At 43.0% G+C, this 16973-nt stretch overlaps 1 protein-coding gene across 1 annotated transcript in view; it reads right to left on the reverse strand.

Moving 5' to 3' along the window:
- The window catches only part of CEP135 (centrosomal protein 135), a 101728-nt gene that overhangs the window by 19110 nt on the left and 65645 nt on the right, over positions 1–16973 (reverse strand). Inside the window, exons 19-20 of the mRNA XM_026647928.2 lie at positions 7584–7752; positions 5430–5540 (exon numbers count right to left, since the gene is read on the reverse strand). Coding sequence (XP_026503713.1) covers positions 5430–5540; positions 7584–7752 — 280 coding nt within the window. The remainder of the gene's footprint in view (positions 1–5429; positions 5541–7583; positions 7753–16973) is intronic.

Here is a 16973-nt window from a genome sequence, read left to right on the forward strand (position 1 = left end):
ACAGGCTACTGAAAAGCTGCTTGGACTAATGAGGGAGCAAACGGACACGCTCCGGCGCCTTGTGGATGTTCTGCAAGACCGGAGGCAGGAGGACAGAGCCCCGCTGCAGTCTATCTGTAACCGTCCTCACCCGCCACCAAGTCCCACACCACCCTCACCCAAAGTCCAAAGAAGGAGGGGCGGCAAGGGCCGTTAAAACTTTCAATCAACCCCTGCAGACTGCTCTAGCAGTAGAAGGCTGACATTCCCCAAAATTTCATAAGTCCTTTCCTACCCACCTCACACAAGCCCCCGTCCAAGTTTCACCCCCCACGTTTCATGTCTGGTTCGCAATAAAATGTTTGTTTCTGTTCATTACTGTTTCAGTCAGGTTCTTTTGAGGGAGAGTCTGTCTGGAGGGGGGGAAGGGGCTTGGTAATTGGACAGGACAGTCACCTTTAGCAGGGTACAGAGGCGGTGTCAGGTCCAGCATCAGGACACATAACCAGTGCAGTCACTGGTTACCCTGGTCAGTCTGGGAGGTGCTTTTCATGTTTTGGGGGGGGGGGGTTGCTCTGTGACTTTGTGGCGGGGGAGGGCAGTTACAGATCTTATGCAGCGGTCCTTATCCTGGCTCACAGATCCACGCAGCAGGGGATCTGTAACCCTACCCCCCCTGCCAGAAAGTCACATAGCCGACACATACACACAGTCCCCCCCAGGAGTGCTGGCAGGCTCCATTGAAATAACCAGTCCACCAGTGCGGAGCCTGTCATTCCGGGAGTTTAGAAGTATCATTTGCATCAGAACACTAAACCCGCCCCCCGCCACAGTCTGCGTCCCCGGTTTAAAATATTCCCGCGAAAACAGCAATACAGACAACGGTGTTCATTAAAAAATCGAAATGATTTTATTTTTTGGGAAGGGGAAGGGGGTGAAGGTTGTATGTAACTGGAGAGGATAGTCAAAATGGACTGGGTAAAGAAACGGGGGCAGGTTCAGCTTTTCTGTCCACAAACTGAAAAGTCACTGGTTGCCCTGCTCACTCAGGAACCTAGCTTTCAAAGCCTCCCGGATGCACAGGGCGTCCCGCTGGGATCTTCTAATGGCCCGGCTGTCTGGCTGGACGTAATCAGCAGCCAGGCTATTTGCCTCTAGCTCCCACCCCGCCATAAAGGTCTCCCCCTTGCTCTCACACAGATTGTGGAGCACACAGCAAGCTGCAATAACGATGGGGATATTGGTTTCACTGAGATCACAGCGAGTGAGTAAGCTTCTCCATCTCCCTTTGAGACGGCCAAAAGCACACTCCACCACCATTCTGCACTTGCTCAGACGGTAGTTGAACAGTTCTTTTTCTGTGTCCAGGGCGCCAGTATAGGGCTTCATGAGCCAGGGCATTAGCGGGTAGGCTGGGTCCCCGAGGATGACTGTAGGCATCTCCACATCCCCAAGAGTTATTTTGTGGTCTGGGAAGTAAATACCTTCCTGCAGCCGTCTAAACAGACCAGAGTTCCTGAACACGCGAGCGTCATGAACCTTGCCCGGCCATCCGACGTAGATGTTTGTAAACCGTCCCCGATGGTCCACCAGTGCTTGCAGCACCATTGAAAAGTAGCCCTTTCTATTGATGTACTGGCTGGCCTGGTGGTCCGGTCCCAGGATAGGGATGTGAGTCCCATCTATAGCCCCACCGCAGTTTGGGAATCCCATCGCGGCAAAGCCATCTATGATGACCTGCGCGTTTCCCAGGGTCACTACCTTTGGGAGCAGTACCTTGACGATTGCCTTGGCTACTTGCATGACAACAACCCCCACGGTAGATTTGCCCACACCAAAGTGGTTCGCGACTGACCGGTAGCTGTCCGGCGTTGCAAGCTTCCAGAGGGCTATGGCCACTCGCTTCTGGACAGTGAGGGCTGCTCGCATGCGGGTGTCCTTGCGCTTCAGGGCAGGGGACAGCAACTCACAAAGTTCGAGGAAAGTCCCCTTCCGCATGCGAAAGTTTCGCAGCCACTGGGATTCATCCCAGACCTGAAGCACTATACGGTCCCACCAGTCCGTGCTTGTTTCCCGGGCCCAGAATCGCCGTTCAACAAAATCCACATGCCCCATTGCCACCGTGATGTCCTGGGCGCTGGGGCTCGTGGTTTCTGACAGCTCTGTGCCACTCTCCGACTTCAGGCTCTCACGGCGGTGCCGTAGCCTCCTCGCCCGATTTCTCTGCATCTGCCTCAGGGAAAGGTGTATGATAAGCTGCGAGGTGTTGAGAACGGCCACAAGTGCAGCGATGGTCGCAGCGTGATCCATGATCGCAGTGCTGTGGCGTCCGCGCTGTCACTGACCAGAAAAGTGCGCGAACTGATTTCCCGCCGGCGCTTTCATGGAGGGAGGGAGGGCGTTAGTGACGGACGGATGACGACAAATTTTTTTTACCCAGAAGGCATTGGCGGCTCGACCCAGAATTCCGATGGGCAGCGGGGACTGCGGGAACTGTGGGATAGCTGCCCACAGTGCACCGCTTCCAATATCGACGCTCGCCCCGTTAGTGTGGACTCACAAAGTCGAATTACTGTCCTTAGTGTGTCCTTAGTGTGGACACACACGTTCGACTTTGCAATATCGATTCCACATATTCGATTTAAGTAAAATCGAATTACCCTCGTAGTGTAGACATACCCTAAGATATTTAAGTTTTTACCTTTTATGTCTCTGTATATTGTGTAGATAGTAGAGTTTTAATCATAAATTGTAAACCTAGGTCTTTTCATGTGTTTATGGTTGCTTTACATGATAATATTTCACCTGTCCTGTTTATGTAACACTTTAAAAATCAGCAAAAGGGTTATATAAATAAAATTTATTATGAAACAAAAGGCAAAAAACTATTATGTACATAGTTTAGTCCTATTCAGTGTCTACTCGGCGCTTCTTGGCTTGTCTCTTGTATTCATTAAATGGAGCATCTCTTGTCACTGTCCAGCAATAGTCTGCAAGCATTGATGGGCTCCATTTGCCCTGAGAGCGTTTCTCCATTGTTGCAATGTCCTGGTGAAATCACTCGCCGTGCTCGTCGCTCACTGCTCTGCAGTTCAGTGGAAAAAAATCTAGATGAGAGTGCAAAAAATGTATCTTTAGTGACATGTTGCAACCAAGGCTTTTGTATGCCTTGAGGAGGTTTTCCACCAACAACCTGTAGTTGTCTGCCTTGTTGTTTCCGAGAAAATTTATTGCCACTAACTGGAAAGCTTTCCATGCCGTCTTTTCCTTGCCACGCAGTGCATGGTCAAATGCATCATCTCGAAGAAGTTCACAAATCTGAGGACCAACAAAGACACCTTCCTTTATCTTAGCGTCACTTAACCTTGGAAATTTTCCACGGAGGTACTTGAAAGCTGCTTGTGTTTTGTCAATGGCCTTGACAAAGTTCTTCATCAGACCCAGCTTGATGTGTAAGGGTGGTAACAAAATCTTCCTTGATTCAACAAGTGGTGGATGCTGAACACTTTTCCTCCCAGGCTCCAATGACTGTCGGAGTGGCCAATCTTTCTTGATGTAGTGGGAATCCCTCGCACGACTATCCCATTCGCAGAGAAAACAGCAGTACTTTGTGTATCCAGTCTGCAGACCAAGCAAGAGAGCAACAACCTTCAAATCGCCACAAAGCTGCCACTGATGTTGGTCATAGTTTATGCACCTCAAAAGTTGTTTCATGTTGTCATAGGTTTCCTTCATATGGACTGCATGACCAATTGGAATTGATGGCAAAACATTGCCATTATGCAGTAAAACAACTTTAAGACTTGTCTTTGATGAATCAATGAACAGTCTCCACTCATCTGGATCGTGAACGATGTTGAGGGCTGCCATCACACCATCGATGTTGTTGCAGACTACAAGATCACCTTCCAAGAAGAAGAATGGGACAAGATCCTTTTGACGGTCATGGAACATGGAAACCCTAACATCACCTGCCAGGAGATTCCACTGCTGTAGTCTGGAGCCCAACAGCTCTTCCTTACTCTTGGGTAGTTCCAAATCCCTGACAAGGTCATTCAGTTCACCTTGTGTTATGAGGTGTGGTTCAGAGGAGGAGGATGGGAGAAAATGTGGGTCCTGTGACATTGATGGTTCAGGACCAGAAGTTTCATCCTCTTCCTCTTCCTCGTCTGACTCAAGCGAGAATGATTCTGGTGCATCAGGAACCGGCAGTCCTTCACCGTGGGGTACTGGGCGTATAGCTGATGGAATGTTTGGATAATGCACAGTCCACTTTTTCTTCTTTGACACACCTTTCCCAACTGGAGGCACCATGCAGAAGTAACAATTGCTGGTATGATCTGTTGGCTCTCTCCAAATCATTGGCACTACAAAAGGCATAGATTTCCTTTTCCTGTTCAACCACTGGCGAAGATTTGTTGCACAAGTGTTGCAGCATACGTGTGGGGCCCACCTCTTGTCCTGATCTCCAATTTTGCAGCCAAAATAAAGGTGATAGGCTTTCTTAACCATAGGGGTTATACTGCGCTTTTGTGATGCAAAAGTCACTTCACCACAAACATAGCAGAAGTTATCTGCACTGTTCACACAAGTACGAGGCATCTCTGCTCACTTTGGCTAAACAGAAATGTGTCCCTTTGCAAAATCAAACACTGACAAATAAGAGAGCACGACACTGTATGATTTCTAGAGCTGATATAGGGCAATTTGTTCAGCAGAGTGATGTAAGCTTCGTTATGATTGCATCACCCATGACTTCTAGGAATAACATGATGTAATTCATATCATGTATGACGCAATATCAGCTTCAGATTGCATCATTCATTGTTTTGCCTAAAAAGCAAGTACTGTCCAAACCCAGTCATAGATTTATTCATAGATCCAGTCAAAGATGTATTTTAGTCATTTCTGGTTTAAATTGAGATCCCTTCCCTTTATAACTCACTTATCCTCCGCCATTCCCAAGTCAAGGGTCGTATATACTGACCCAATAGCATATCTTGAAAACTAGAGCCAATCAACAATTTTAAGCATCATTTTCGTTCTCAGTGACCCAGAATTAGTAAAGTTTGACTACATTTATTTCAGAAGCATTTTGGCTGTAGAGCAGTGTTTATCAATGAAGTTTGAAGTCTGCCAGAAGGTCTTAAGGCTGTAACCTAACAGGGTTTTCAATGCATACATTACTAGGGTGACCAGACAGCAAATGTGAAAAATCAGGACATGGGGTGGGGGTAATAGGAGCCTATATAAGAAAAAGACCCCAAAATCGGGACTCTCCCTATAAAATCGGGACATCTGGTCACCCTATACATTACTAGCTTTAAAATACAGAGAAAAATTTACATCTACAAACCTTAATTTTATTGTAGGCTAATTAAAACAGTCATAATTATAACAACATTTATTAAAAACACACTATTGCCAATTTACAGACTTTATTTCCTCACCTTCGAAGCCATTAAGCTTTCAAATCTGGAGACTTCAGTTACGTAATTATGAACTCTAGTCTTCATTTCTTCTTTTTCACGTACTGCTTCTTCCAGTTCAGTAGTGACTGCCTAAAAAGATTATATGAAAACTGAATAGTTTATTAAAATAAAATATACTAAAGTAAGCATGCCTGTGAAGTGCCCTATATTTTACTTTCTTCTGCTTTGGGGTAGTTCATTCAGTAAATCTGATTTCCATACAACATACTGTTAAATTCTACATTAATCAGGACATGGAGGTGAATGAACAACATAGAGAATGGATTTTAATTGGCAGGCCACAACTTTAACAAAATTCCTGGGAAATGGTGTTATGCCCCCCGTTCTCACATACCACTTATTTCACTGGATTCAACTTGAGGGAGTTTAAATAGGCAAGGACGGAGGTGATGAGAGCCAACCAGCTAGCCCATTCTTACATCCCCAGCCAATTGAAAGGTAATCGGCCCCCCGCTCTGTGAACATCCATTGCAGTTGTTTCAAGATCCCTCCACTTTTGACTATAGGGGAATGGCATTTTCCCTACTTTCTCAGTTGAGTAATCTGAAGTGGACAGGGAAAAGTGACCTAAACAACAGACTCTTATTGTTACTTTCACAAGGTCTCCATTTACAGTTTTCAAATTAACACTCATGACTCAAAAATCAGAAGACTAACAAAGTGGCTGAAACTTAGACTGAACCACAACCAGAAAGAATTTTTTTGTGAAGCATCTAAATTAACATTTGTTATTGTGCTGGTTAATTCAAACTAACTAGGAATCAATTAACTTGAGTTACAACACAATCCAAAAGCTTTAGTCAGATAATTTGAGTTACATTAATATATCCTATGACCCAATGATTTGCAAGTTAAAAAAACAAAAACAAAAATTTGTTGAGAACTTTTTTTTTTTGTTTTTTAATACTTCAGTAATCTACATCCAAATTTATTTTATAATTAGAAATTATGTTTTTCTTAATGGAGAATGAAGCATTCGCTAGGTTTGAAAAAATTCTTAATGGTTTTGAAAGGGACTTTTTGAGCAAACTCAAACACTGTGTCATCTTTCTTATTGATTTAATTATGACCATCATATTTAAATTACAGCTGTTCTGATGCTTGAACCCCAGGGTGCACAAAATTTGAAAGACAGTGATGCACCAAAAGGTCAGTCAAACCTGATGAGTCCCTTAAACTGTGTCCATTTTACATGTAGACAGCTGGATTAACATTTCTTATTTAATTCACATGACCACCTTCTGAAGTGTAATTATTACATGGCATGTCTTAAAAGCCAATGGTGCATTAAGAAAATAAGCATATTCTCAAAGTGTTAGAAGTTAATTCAATGTGGGTCCTTTGATGGACACAATCAGTTTAACAAGATGGGTTTTCATCTATATTGCATTTGAAGAGGCACAAGCAACAAATAAAACTTAAATTTCAGCCCCAAAATACATTTTTCAAAGAGTTAGGATTGCCTGAGAAAGAAAGAGTTTAGAATGGAAAGTCTGTCTCTATTTTAATTATAATGTTTCATATATGACAATGGTGTAATAAAATAATAATATGCATGCTGAAAGCTAACTACTATACATGTTGGCTTTTTTCTACACACATTGAAGGTCACTGCCATGTGATAAGGGATTTATTCTCCTATCAAAAGTGTGGGGAAATTATGCATGTAAATGCCCCACATGTCAATGGGAGAACAAACCTTTTGGTATTTGAGAGGATAATATAAGAATTGAATGCATTTTGATTCCACAGGTGATCAAACAAAGGAAACAAGTTCTTAAATTTGCAGATATTTAAATTCAGCCTAAATATGTTCATTTCAACTCAACTGTTCATAATATTCTAGTATTCACAAGAATGCAGAACAGCAAAATATTCAAAATGCGTAAGAGACTATAGCAGTTTTGGATTTAGTAATACATGCAGACAAAATGCAAGTAATCTTTGATGCAGAGATGATGTTATCCCATTGCCCCCTCCCCTCAACACATACTAAAAACATACTCAAGGGAGGGGGGGCCTGCTTGGGGGCCCTAAGCAACTGCTTAGTCTGCTTATGCCTAACACCAGCTCTGCTTTGGTATACTTCATTATCAGGCACTACTTTCATACCTGGTTTTCTCTGGTCATTATAGCTAGATCATCTTGTAATCTTCTGTTCTCCTTCAGAGCCATTTCCTTCACTCTTCCTGTTTCTGCAAGCTCTACCTGAGATGCATCAAGCTGGCGACGGAGACTAGCTATCTCCCGATCTCTGTTACTCAGCGCCTCCTTTAGTTGGCTATCAAATGGGTGATTTTGAAAACCTTAAATAAAATTTCCCTTCTTGCATTATAGCATATACTGCTTCAAAATGTTAGATAAGCTTTGAATATACAAAAGCTTTAGGAGCAACTTACTAACTTATTTCTTGTTCGGAAGGTAACTATAAATCAGTGATACTCAGACCTCAGTAGTTCAAGAGCCAAATTAGCAATCAACATTACCCAAAAGAGCCACGGTAGCGTGAATTTATTGTTTCATTTACTACTTATATATAATATAAAATAATATATTATTCTCACAGCAAAATCACTTACCAAATATTCTACAATTGGTTTGTAACATAGTAAAAGCATCCTGATTGGTTAATAATTAACTCACACAGAGTTTTAATATCATGTGCTGCAAAGAGCCACAGGAGACACATTTAAGAGCCACTTGTGGCTCCCAAACCTCAATCTGAGTATCACTGCTATAAACAAATTACCACTACATGGATCTTGTGCCCCTCATGTGTGATGGATTAAAATTTGCATCGCTCAGAGTAAACTGTTGAACTGCCTATCAGCATAAATGCTTAACTGCTTGTGGTGGCTTGGGCAAGTCATCATTGAAGCATGTAGAACTGTTGAGGGTTGGGCGAAATGTCTTTGAAACTGGTGCGTGTAACTGACGTCCTTCATGAAAGATGGCTGTGAGTAGATCTGGACAGGAATTTTCTGACTAACAGTTTTTCCATTGGAAAATACTGATTTATCAAACCCAAAACTTCTCCTTTGAAAGGTGGCACAAGCTAAGAAGATGCAAAATACTGAATTAGGCAAGAGAGGGACTTGAACCTAGGTTTCCCACATCCCACTTGAATGTCCTAATAATTCTTCCGTGGGTCTCTCTCCTGTTGGAGCTGTTCAACTTTGTATAAATAATTAAATATTTATTGGGTTAGAAAAAGAAAGTGCCCAGTGGTCAGGGCACTTATCTGGTATGTAGGAGACCCAGGTTAAAGTCCCTGGTCCAGTGAATATTTATTTATTTATACAAAGTGGAACAGCTCAACAAAAGAGACAGACTCACCCGGAATAGCCAATAATCTGGTAGTTAGGGCACTCACCTGAGATACGGAAGACCTAGGTTCAAGTCCCTGCTCTGCCTGGTTCTCCCATGTCTCTGCATCCCAGGTGAGTGACAAAACCACCAAACTATGGGGGACGAAGAGGGGAAATGGATCTCAATTTTTTTTTGAAAGGTCGGTTTCATCCCACTACGGAACAGGACATTTTTCAAAATTGCTGAACTTCTTAGACAGGAAAATTGTTTCCTATTCAGCTATGGCATAAGAAACAGTTAAGTTCCTTTGTAAAACAATAACAGCTTCCATCCCAAACATAGGCATGGCACTGCCCAAAACAAAGGCATACCTAAGGGAATTCAGGAATTTAAATTAAGTGAGTGGAGGGGGCTAGGTTGGGTATTGTTTCTAATAGAGGTTACGTGCATGTATGCGAGAGAGAAGAGGAGAAACACCACAGAAACAGAGACTGAGCAGGAAACCACACACAGCTTGAACAAGCACTGACAGCATAGCTGAAAAAAACCTAGAGAAAGCTTTTGGGCTGAGTGCTGGCTGAAAGGGGCCTGGAGCAGTGAGGAAAAAAACCACACTAATCTTTTCTAACTGCTCTTCTTCTAGATGCACTGCACATGTCCATTTCACTCTTGGTGTGAGTGTGCCTTGCACAACATTGTTGGAAAGGTTTCCCTCAGTGTTACCCGTTGGGGCAGCTCAAGCACCCTCTGCTGCCGCACGCCACTATGTGCTGATATGAAAGGCCCAGCTGCCTCAGAGCTCCCTCAAATCTTTCTTGCCAAGCAGGTTGTGGAATGGACATGTGCAACACATCTTGAAGAAGAATAGAATAGTTCTTTGAGTGATTGCACACGTGCATTCCGTTCTTGGCGACTCACAAGCTGTAATGCAGGAGGAAGGAGCAGAGTTCATGTACACACAGACTGGAGTATAATTCATCCAAATTTAGCATCGTCTCTGGCATACTGAATAATGGAATAACGGGATGCAAAGACATGAACTGAAGACCAGACTGCCGCTCTACAAATGTCCTGGATAGGGACTTGCACAAGGAACGCTGTTGAGGCTGCTTGCGATCTTGTGGAATGTGCCGATAGTTTGGCAGGCAGGGAAATACCTGCTAGGTCATAACAAACATGAATGTATGAAGTTATCCAAGATGAAAGTCTCTGTGAAGGGACCAGGAGACACTTCATTCTGTCTGCTAAGACCAGGAACAGTTGGGTTGACAAACAAAACTGTTTAGTCCTGTCTATGTGGAATGCCAACATTCTTCTAACATCTCAGATGTGCAGATGATGTTCCTCTCTATTTTCATGTGATTCTGAGTAAAAGGTAGGTAAGTAAATTTTCTGATTAATATGAAAATTAGATATCACTTTAAGGACATAAACGGGATTGTATAAGGCAGTTTGGATGTCAGAGCATCCTGGAAACTGGAATTGCCTCCTCAAGCATCCCATCAAAACACCTGTTTAGCACCCTCTGGGTGTCATGGAGTAAGTATTGATGCAGAAGCAGAAGGAGGGGGAGGTCTACGTATAAAATTGCAACTCTTCTTTCTCTGCAGGTCCTGCCAAGGAGCAGCAGCAGAGTAATGGTGGGTCTGCTGTGGGAAGAAGTGCATTCTGGGTGGGGCTGGAAAATAGAACCCCAGAGGCTTTAGAGTTGCCCTAAAGTCTTTCAAACACTGGAGCTTAGGGTCAGTTTGCCCTGAAAACAGCAAGGACCCTTCAAAGTCTGTTGGACCTCCTATGGAAGCCTTAAGGTTTGCAACCATGAGCTCTTGCATGTGCCCACTGCACAAGTCATGGATCTAGCCGCAAAGTCCACTGCATCCAGCACAGCCTGCAGTGAAAATCTAGCTACAGATTTCCCCTCTTCAGCTAATGAGAATTCCTGCCTCGTGTCCTCTGGCAGCATGTCTCTAAACTTTAAAATGGTGTCCCAAACATTAAAATCATACTGATCCAATAGCGCTTGCTGGTTGGGAATCCTGAGTTGCAATCTCCCAGTTAAATAAGCTTTTCTACCAAATAAATCTATTTTTTGGCATCATTTGATTTGGGGGTTGCCCCTTGTTGCCCTTGCCATTCCCTTTCACTAGTCGCAGACACCACCAGAGAACCTGGAGGAATGAGAATATAAATATTCAGACCCCTGGGAAGGCACATAGTACTTACATTTGGCCCTTCTTGAGGTAGGGGGAAGGGATAAAGGAATCTGCCAGAGAGCCTTAATAGGGTCCATAATTGCCTCGTTAATAGGTAAGGCCACGCTCGAAGGCCCTGCTGTGGCCAAAATATCAACAAGGCAGTGTTAGGATTCTTTAACCTCCTCCATCTGGATCCCCAGGCTTAAGGCCACCCTCTTTAACAACTCTTGGGGGGTCTTATAGTCATCTGGAGGAGGCAAAATGCCCTCTCAGAAGATTACGGGAGAGCAGGAAGAGGCAGACAGCCCAGGCTGAGGCTACTCTTCCTCCACTAGTTTTCCAGCAAGGTCTTCGTGAGCCACCTTTTGCTGCTCAGTACCAGACTCAGGAACAGGCAGCAACTGGTGAGTAATGTGCCCCATGCCTCTCCGAGGATACAGAACACAAATGTCTTGCGTATTACCTAGAAACTGGGGGAAACTGAACGGATTCCAATATGGCTAGTGGACTGGTGGTGGGCAACGAATCTGAATACAAGCTTCCGTTAAACACTTTGAGTAGCTTGAGTGTGGGTCGCTCAAGGGCATTGGCCTAGCGCAAGAAAAGCCAGGCTTGAAGCCCAGTGACCGAGGCATTTCTCAGTACCAAGTAACAGAAAAAAACCCATCTGTGTTCAAAGAAGAACACTTATGTGATCTACACTATTAACTAAGCACTAACATGGTAAATCTAGAAAACTATCTACAGTTCATTTACAATGAACACAGAGTACTTGCTAAGGCAAGCCAAGCAATTCCAATGACCATCATGGGCGGTAAGAAGGAACTAAGGCCTGGTCTACACTACGACTTTAATTCGGATTTAGCTGCGTTAATCCGAATTAATCCTTAACCCGTCCACACAACGGAGCCAGTTACTTCGAATTAAAGGGCACTTAAAATCGATTTCTGTACGCCACCCCGACGAGCGGAGTAGCACCAAAATCGATTTTGTTAATTCGAATTAGGGGTAGTGTGGCCGCACACCACCGAATTAATGTGGTTAAAATTAATGGGGTAGTGTGGCCGCACACCACCGAATTAATGTGGTTAAAAACCGAATTAATGTGCTTAGTGTGGCCGCGCACAATCGAATTTATACAATCTGTTTCCCAAATTCGAATTATCTAAATTCGAATTAATCTCGTAGTGTAGACGTACCCTAAGGGAGCTTTGGGGGCGGCTGGACCCTTTATACCAGTGCACAGTGGGATCATGATGGATTCCCCATCACTAACAATTTTTTAATCGAGGTTTGATGTTTTCCTAAAAGATATGCTCTAGGAAGTATTTTGGGGAAATTCTAAGGCCTCTGTTATATAGGCGGTCAGACTAGATGACCACAATGTACTCTTCAGGCCTTGGTATCTATGAGAAAACACACACACACAAATCTGAAGATCACGGTTATTGATAATCTGGTAAGCATATATACCCTACCGTCAAGGAACAGGAATTATTCTTATTTATTTGTATTCTGATAGTGGCTACAATAAATTAGCTACTGCCCACACACAGGAAGACAATTCCTCTTCCAAACAACTCACAATCTAAAAAGGCCACAATCAAAGGGTGAAGGACAGGGATAAAACCCACAATAGAAATATACATTATATATTTCTATATATATATATATATATATATATATATATATACACACACACACACACACACACCTACATAAACACACACACACATATATAGCTTTTCTCCACAGATGTTTCATATATATCAATGCACCAAAACTCCAGTTAAGCTGACCTTCAAACAAAGTTTAACCTTTTAAAAAAAATTTCAGCTGTTAACTGAAGAAATGTCTGAAAGGTGACAACTAAAAAAGGATGAGCTGAAGCTTAGATCAGAAAAAGAAACAAAGAAGATAGTTTAACATGGAACGCATCTGTAGGGACCCTTTGATACCAACTGGCAAAGTGCACAGTGGGTGCATAGGGCTTTACAGTATTCCCTGGGTCAGATGTATGCACAATAATTCACCGATGGGAGGCATGTAAGTCTCTATTGAGAGCCAGTAGCCCACTGGTTGACATAATCATTGTGAAATGTGTGTGCAGATAATATTTGAGTTATGTATCTATAAAGCAAATTATGTTCTTAAGGTCTTGGAGTTAAGGGAGATCACCAGGAGGTGACATACCTTGGAAATGTTCCTTTCAGGCAGGAGATAACAGACACCTATCACCCTGTCTGGTCATTTGCGTATTGTATGCCTCAGAGTTATGCCTATTTGCATACTGAGCCACAGGCTAAATCTACAAGACAGGAAGTCTACAAGATGAAACAAACAGCAGGGGGTGTTTATGAGTAAAAAAAGGATGGGACTGGTTTATCTTCATGGTGGGGGAAAAGGGCAAAGAAACACACTGAAATCCTTCACCAAGGAGGTAAGCTGACAGCAGGTCTGTCTCATGAAAGAAAGGTCACAGCCTAACCTGGCTGTAAAGTGTTGCAAGGATATTGGGTAAGTCAAACTCTACAAGACATAAGCGTATCTAGTGACTTAAGTTTAGGATCTAGAATGCATGTTATGATTCTATTTTATATATAAGCAATTTTTTCTAATACTACTACTTGCTATTACTTGAATCTCTATGCTCTGTTAATTAAACTTATATTTGATTTCATTATAAACATACATAAATGCTGTGTGTTAAGCGGAGTGGTGATCTGAGGTAGAACTGATAAACTGGGGATTACTGTTTCTTTGGAAGCAGCAAATCTGTGAATTCTGCAAGTGTCCCATGGACCGGGGCAAGACACTCTAGGATGACGCTCAGAGGTTTCAAGGATAGGGTATGCCAATCGCTAACCTACAGGGTGACAGTGGAGCCAGCAAGGCCGAGAGGGGAGTGTTTGTGTTGCGAATAGCTGGAGGAGCTGGGCAGCTAACTCATGATAGGCACAAACAAGGCTTCCTCATGCTAAAGACAGATGGTTGTGAGGTGCCTCACAGCCCCGGGAGCCCCCGGGAATTGTCATACATATATGCCCTGCTGACTGGGGGAGAGTTGCATGGTTTAAAACAGATCTGTAAAACACTGAGGCACTAGACCCAAAATGGTAATCTCTATGCTATTGTATCTGTGGAGAAAAACATTATTACCAGTTTTAGAACACATAAGAGCTATTTTGACTTTATTTGAGAAGAACAGACTCAGCAAGAGATTTCCTTAAATATGAGAAGATAACAAAGAAGTGAAGAAAAACACAAGGCAATAAATTCTATTAAAGGTTTCTGACAAGCAAAGATTGGCAGCCTTTTAATATTTATTTGGACTTCTATTTTCCAGAAGAGGTTAAAAATAGTAAATTGTTAGTGAATTAGACATAATGATGTAATTACAATAGTTCGGTATGATTTACATTGTTCCATATTGTTTTATAGTTTTCAATACTTATATAGTTTATCACAATTGCTTGTGGCTTTTGTGGACATTAGTTTAAATTTGTAAAACTTTAAGGACAATAGAAATCAAGAACAAATTTTGAAAATAATAAATTAAATAGCTCAGTAATTTGATTTGTATGAAATGGGGAACATATAGAGCTATTTGCATACATTAGTAATTATTGTTTATTTAAAAGCACTCTAAAGCTTAGGCATCCAGTAAGGTGCCTCAATTATTTTCCAAGTGTTCCGTGTATGCTTAAATAGATGGTCATATCATCCTCAGGTCTCCCTACTCATTATCTGCTTCCATCTAAGCACGGTGGTACTCTGCATTCTATCAACGAGGTGTGCAGTTGTTATGCTCTTATGCTGCAGTTTTACCCTAAAAAGTGACTTTGTAAAAATGGCCTGATGGCTATCTTGAGTAGTTTTAGATAAAGAGAACTTTTCTAACTGATAGGCCCACAAACCCACCCAGTAGGAGTTCAAACCCAATATAATGAAGATAAAAGTCCAAACAAAACCGAGTTAGGTTATGCTCTCTTTATGGCGTACTGGTTTGTGAAGGTTCAAGTAGAACATAGGAGTTTGTTCAGTGCAAAAGATCAACCATATGACTAAACATGACAAGTTTTATTTATGAAGTAGTAAATACAGTGAATGGGGAAAGTTTAAGTTGGATCAGTTCCTGTCCTATGTATCTTTCTGTGGCCTTATGGCTGGCAGACTGATCACTCAAGTGCTAATAAGGCCAACATTATCAGTAAACAAACAACAACAACATTTGATATTTCTATCAGATATGGGCCTGAACTGACCCACGGATCAAAATATATTTGATCTATGGGGAAGTTCAGATCTGGTACCAAACTTTGGTATCTCTATAAAGGGACAAACCAAAACCTAGATCCAAATATCCCTGCAATTTGGGAAAATCTGGCTCTGGATCCAAACTTTGTGGTTCAGGACCATTACTAATTTCTACAGTAACTTCCATCCACAAGGATCCCAAATCACTTTACAAACTGTAGATACAGAAATCATTCATCCAACATTGAAATGCAGTCACTACTGGGATAGAACGGATCAGCTGTTTAACAGCACACAACACTACATAGCAGTTATATACCAGTAGTAAGGAGGGATATTCAATTTAATTAAAACTGTACAAGTAATTTAGGAAGGCAGAATTAATTACTTCACCAATAATGGAGCGTCTGCAGGCCAAATTATGCCCCCCCCCACGTTTACAAAGTCACTTGAACTTAGGGGTTGTCTACACTACCGCGCGGGGTCGATCTAAGATACGCAACTTCAGCTAAGTGAATAGCGTAGCTGAAGTTGATGTACTTAGATCTACTTACCGCGGTGTCTTCAATGCGGTAAGTTGACAGCTGATGCTCTCCCGTCAACTCCGCTTGCGCTTCTCGTTCTGGTGGAGTGCCGGAGTTGACAGGAGAGCGCTCAGCGTTCAATTTATTGCGTCTATACTAGATGTGTAAAAAGCAACAAAGAGTCCTGTGGCACCTTATAGACTAACAGATATATTGGAAAATAAGCTTTCGTGGGTGAATACCCACTTAGTCAGACGCAGCCCCATGCGTCTGACGAAGTGGGTATTCACCCACGAAAGCTTATGCTCCAATACATCTGTTAGTCTATAAGGTGTGTGATACAGCATGGCCAGAGGGCAGCAGGAATGGGTTAGAAGGGAGCCTTATTCCCTGTACAGGGAAGAAAGTTTGCTATAGATTAATTAAAGCACCTGAAGCCAATTAGAGCACCTGAAGCCAGTCACCTGATAAAAACCCCCTGCTTCAATCAGTCAGGGGAGGAATTGAAGCAGAGAGGATTGGTGTTGGAGCAGAGAACAGTTTGAAGGAGTAGAAACAGAGTGGATTGGTGTTGGAGCAGAGAGCAGTTTGGAGGGAAGCAGAGGAAAGTTTGCAGAAGTGCTGCGGTGGGCTAAGAAGACCAAGACTCTAGGTAAAGGGGCACCTGGCTTGTGCAGAGGGAGGGTAGGAAGCCCCCACAAGCTGAAGGGCACGAGAGGGAAGTAGCCCAGGGGAAGGAACTGCTAGTTCAAGTGGTTTACCACTATCCCTAGGGCCCCTGGGCTGGTACCCGGAGTAGAGAGCAGGCCCGGGTCCCTCCCTCTCCACTCCCCTCCTCTAGGACACTAGTGGGGCAGTTAATATTCCAGTTCAGGGGCAAGAAATGGCGCCCTGAAACCCCTCCTCCCCCCCCAAGAAGAAAAAGCGCGAGACCCATCATAGTAGTGCTGGCAAATTTGCCACAGGTGCCACAGGACTCTTTGTTGCTTTTTACAGATCCAGACTAACACGGCTACCCCTCTGATACTATACTACATGTGATAAATCGACCCCGCTGGATCGATCGTTACCCGCCGGATCGGCGGACAGTGTAGACAAGCCCTTAGAAGTGCAATTTAAGTGCTACTTATAGGAAAATTAAATGCACATAAGTTTAATTACCCAGATAAACAATTGCTATTGCCGCTTTTAATCCTCACCATTCACACCTACAGTAT

This window comes from Terrapene carolina, unplaced genomic scaffold, assembly GCF_002925995.2.
Source record: "Terrapene carolina triunguis isolate 2854851 unplaced genomic scaffold, T_m_triunguis-2.0 Scaffold66, whole genome shotgun sequence".
Lineage (NCBI taxonomy): Eukaryota > Metazoa > Chordata > Testudines > Emydidae > Terrapene > Terrapene triunguis.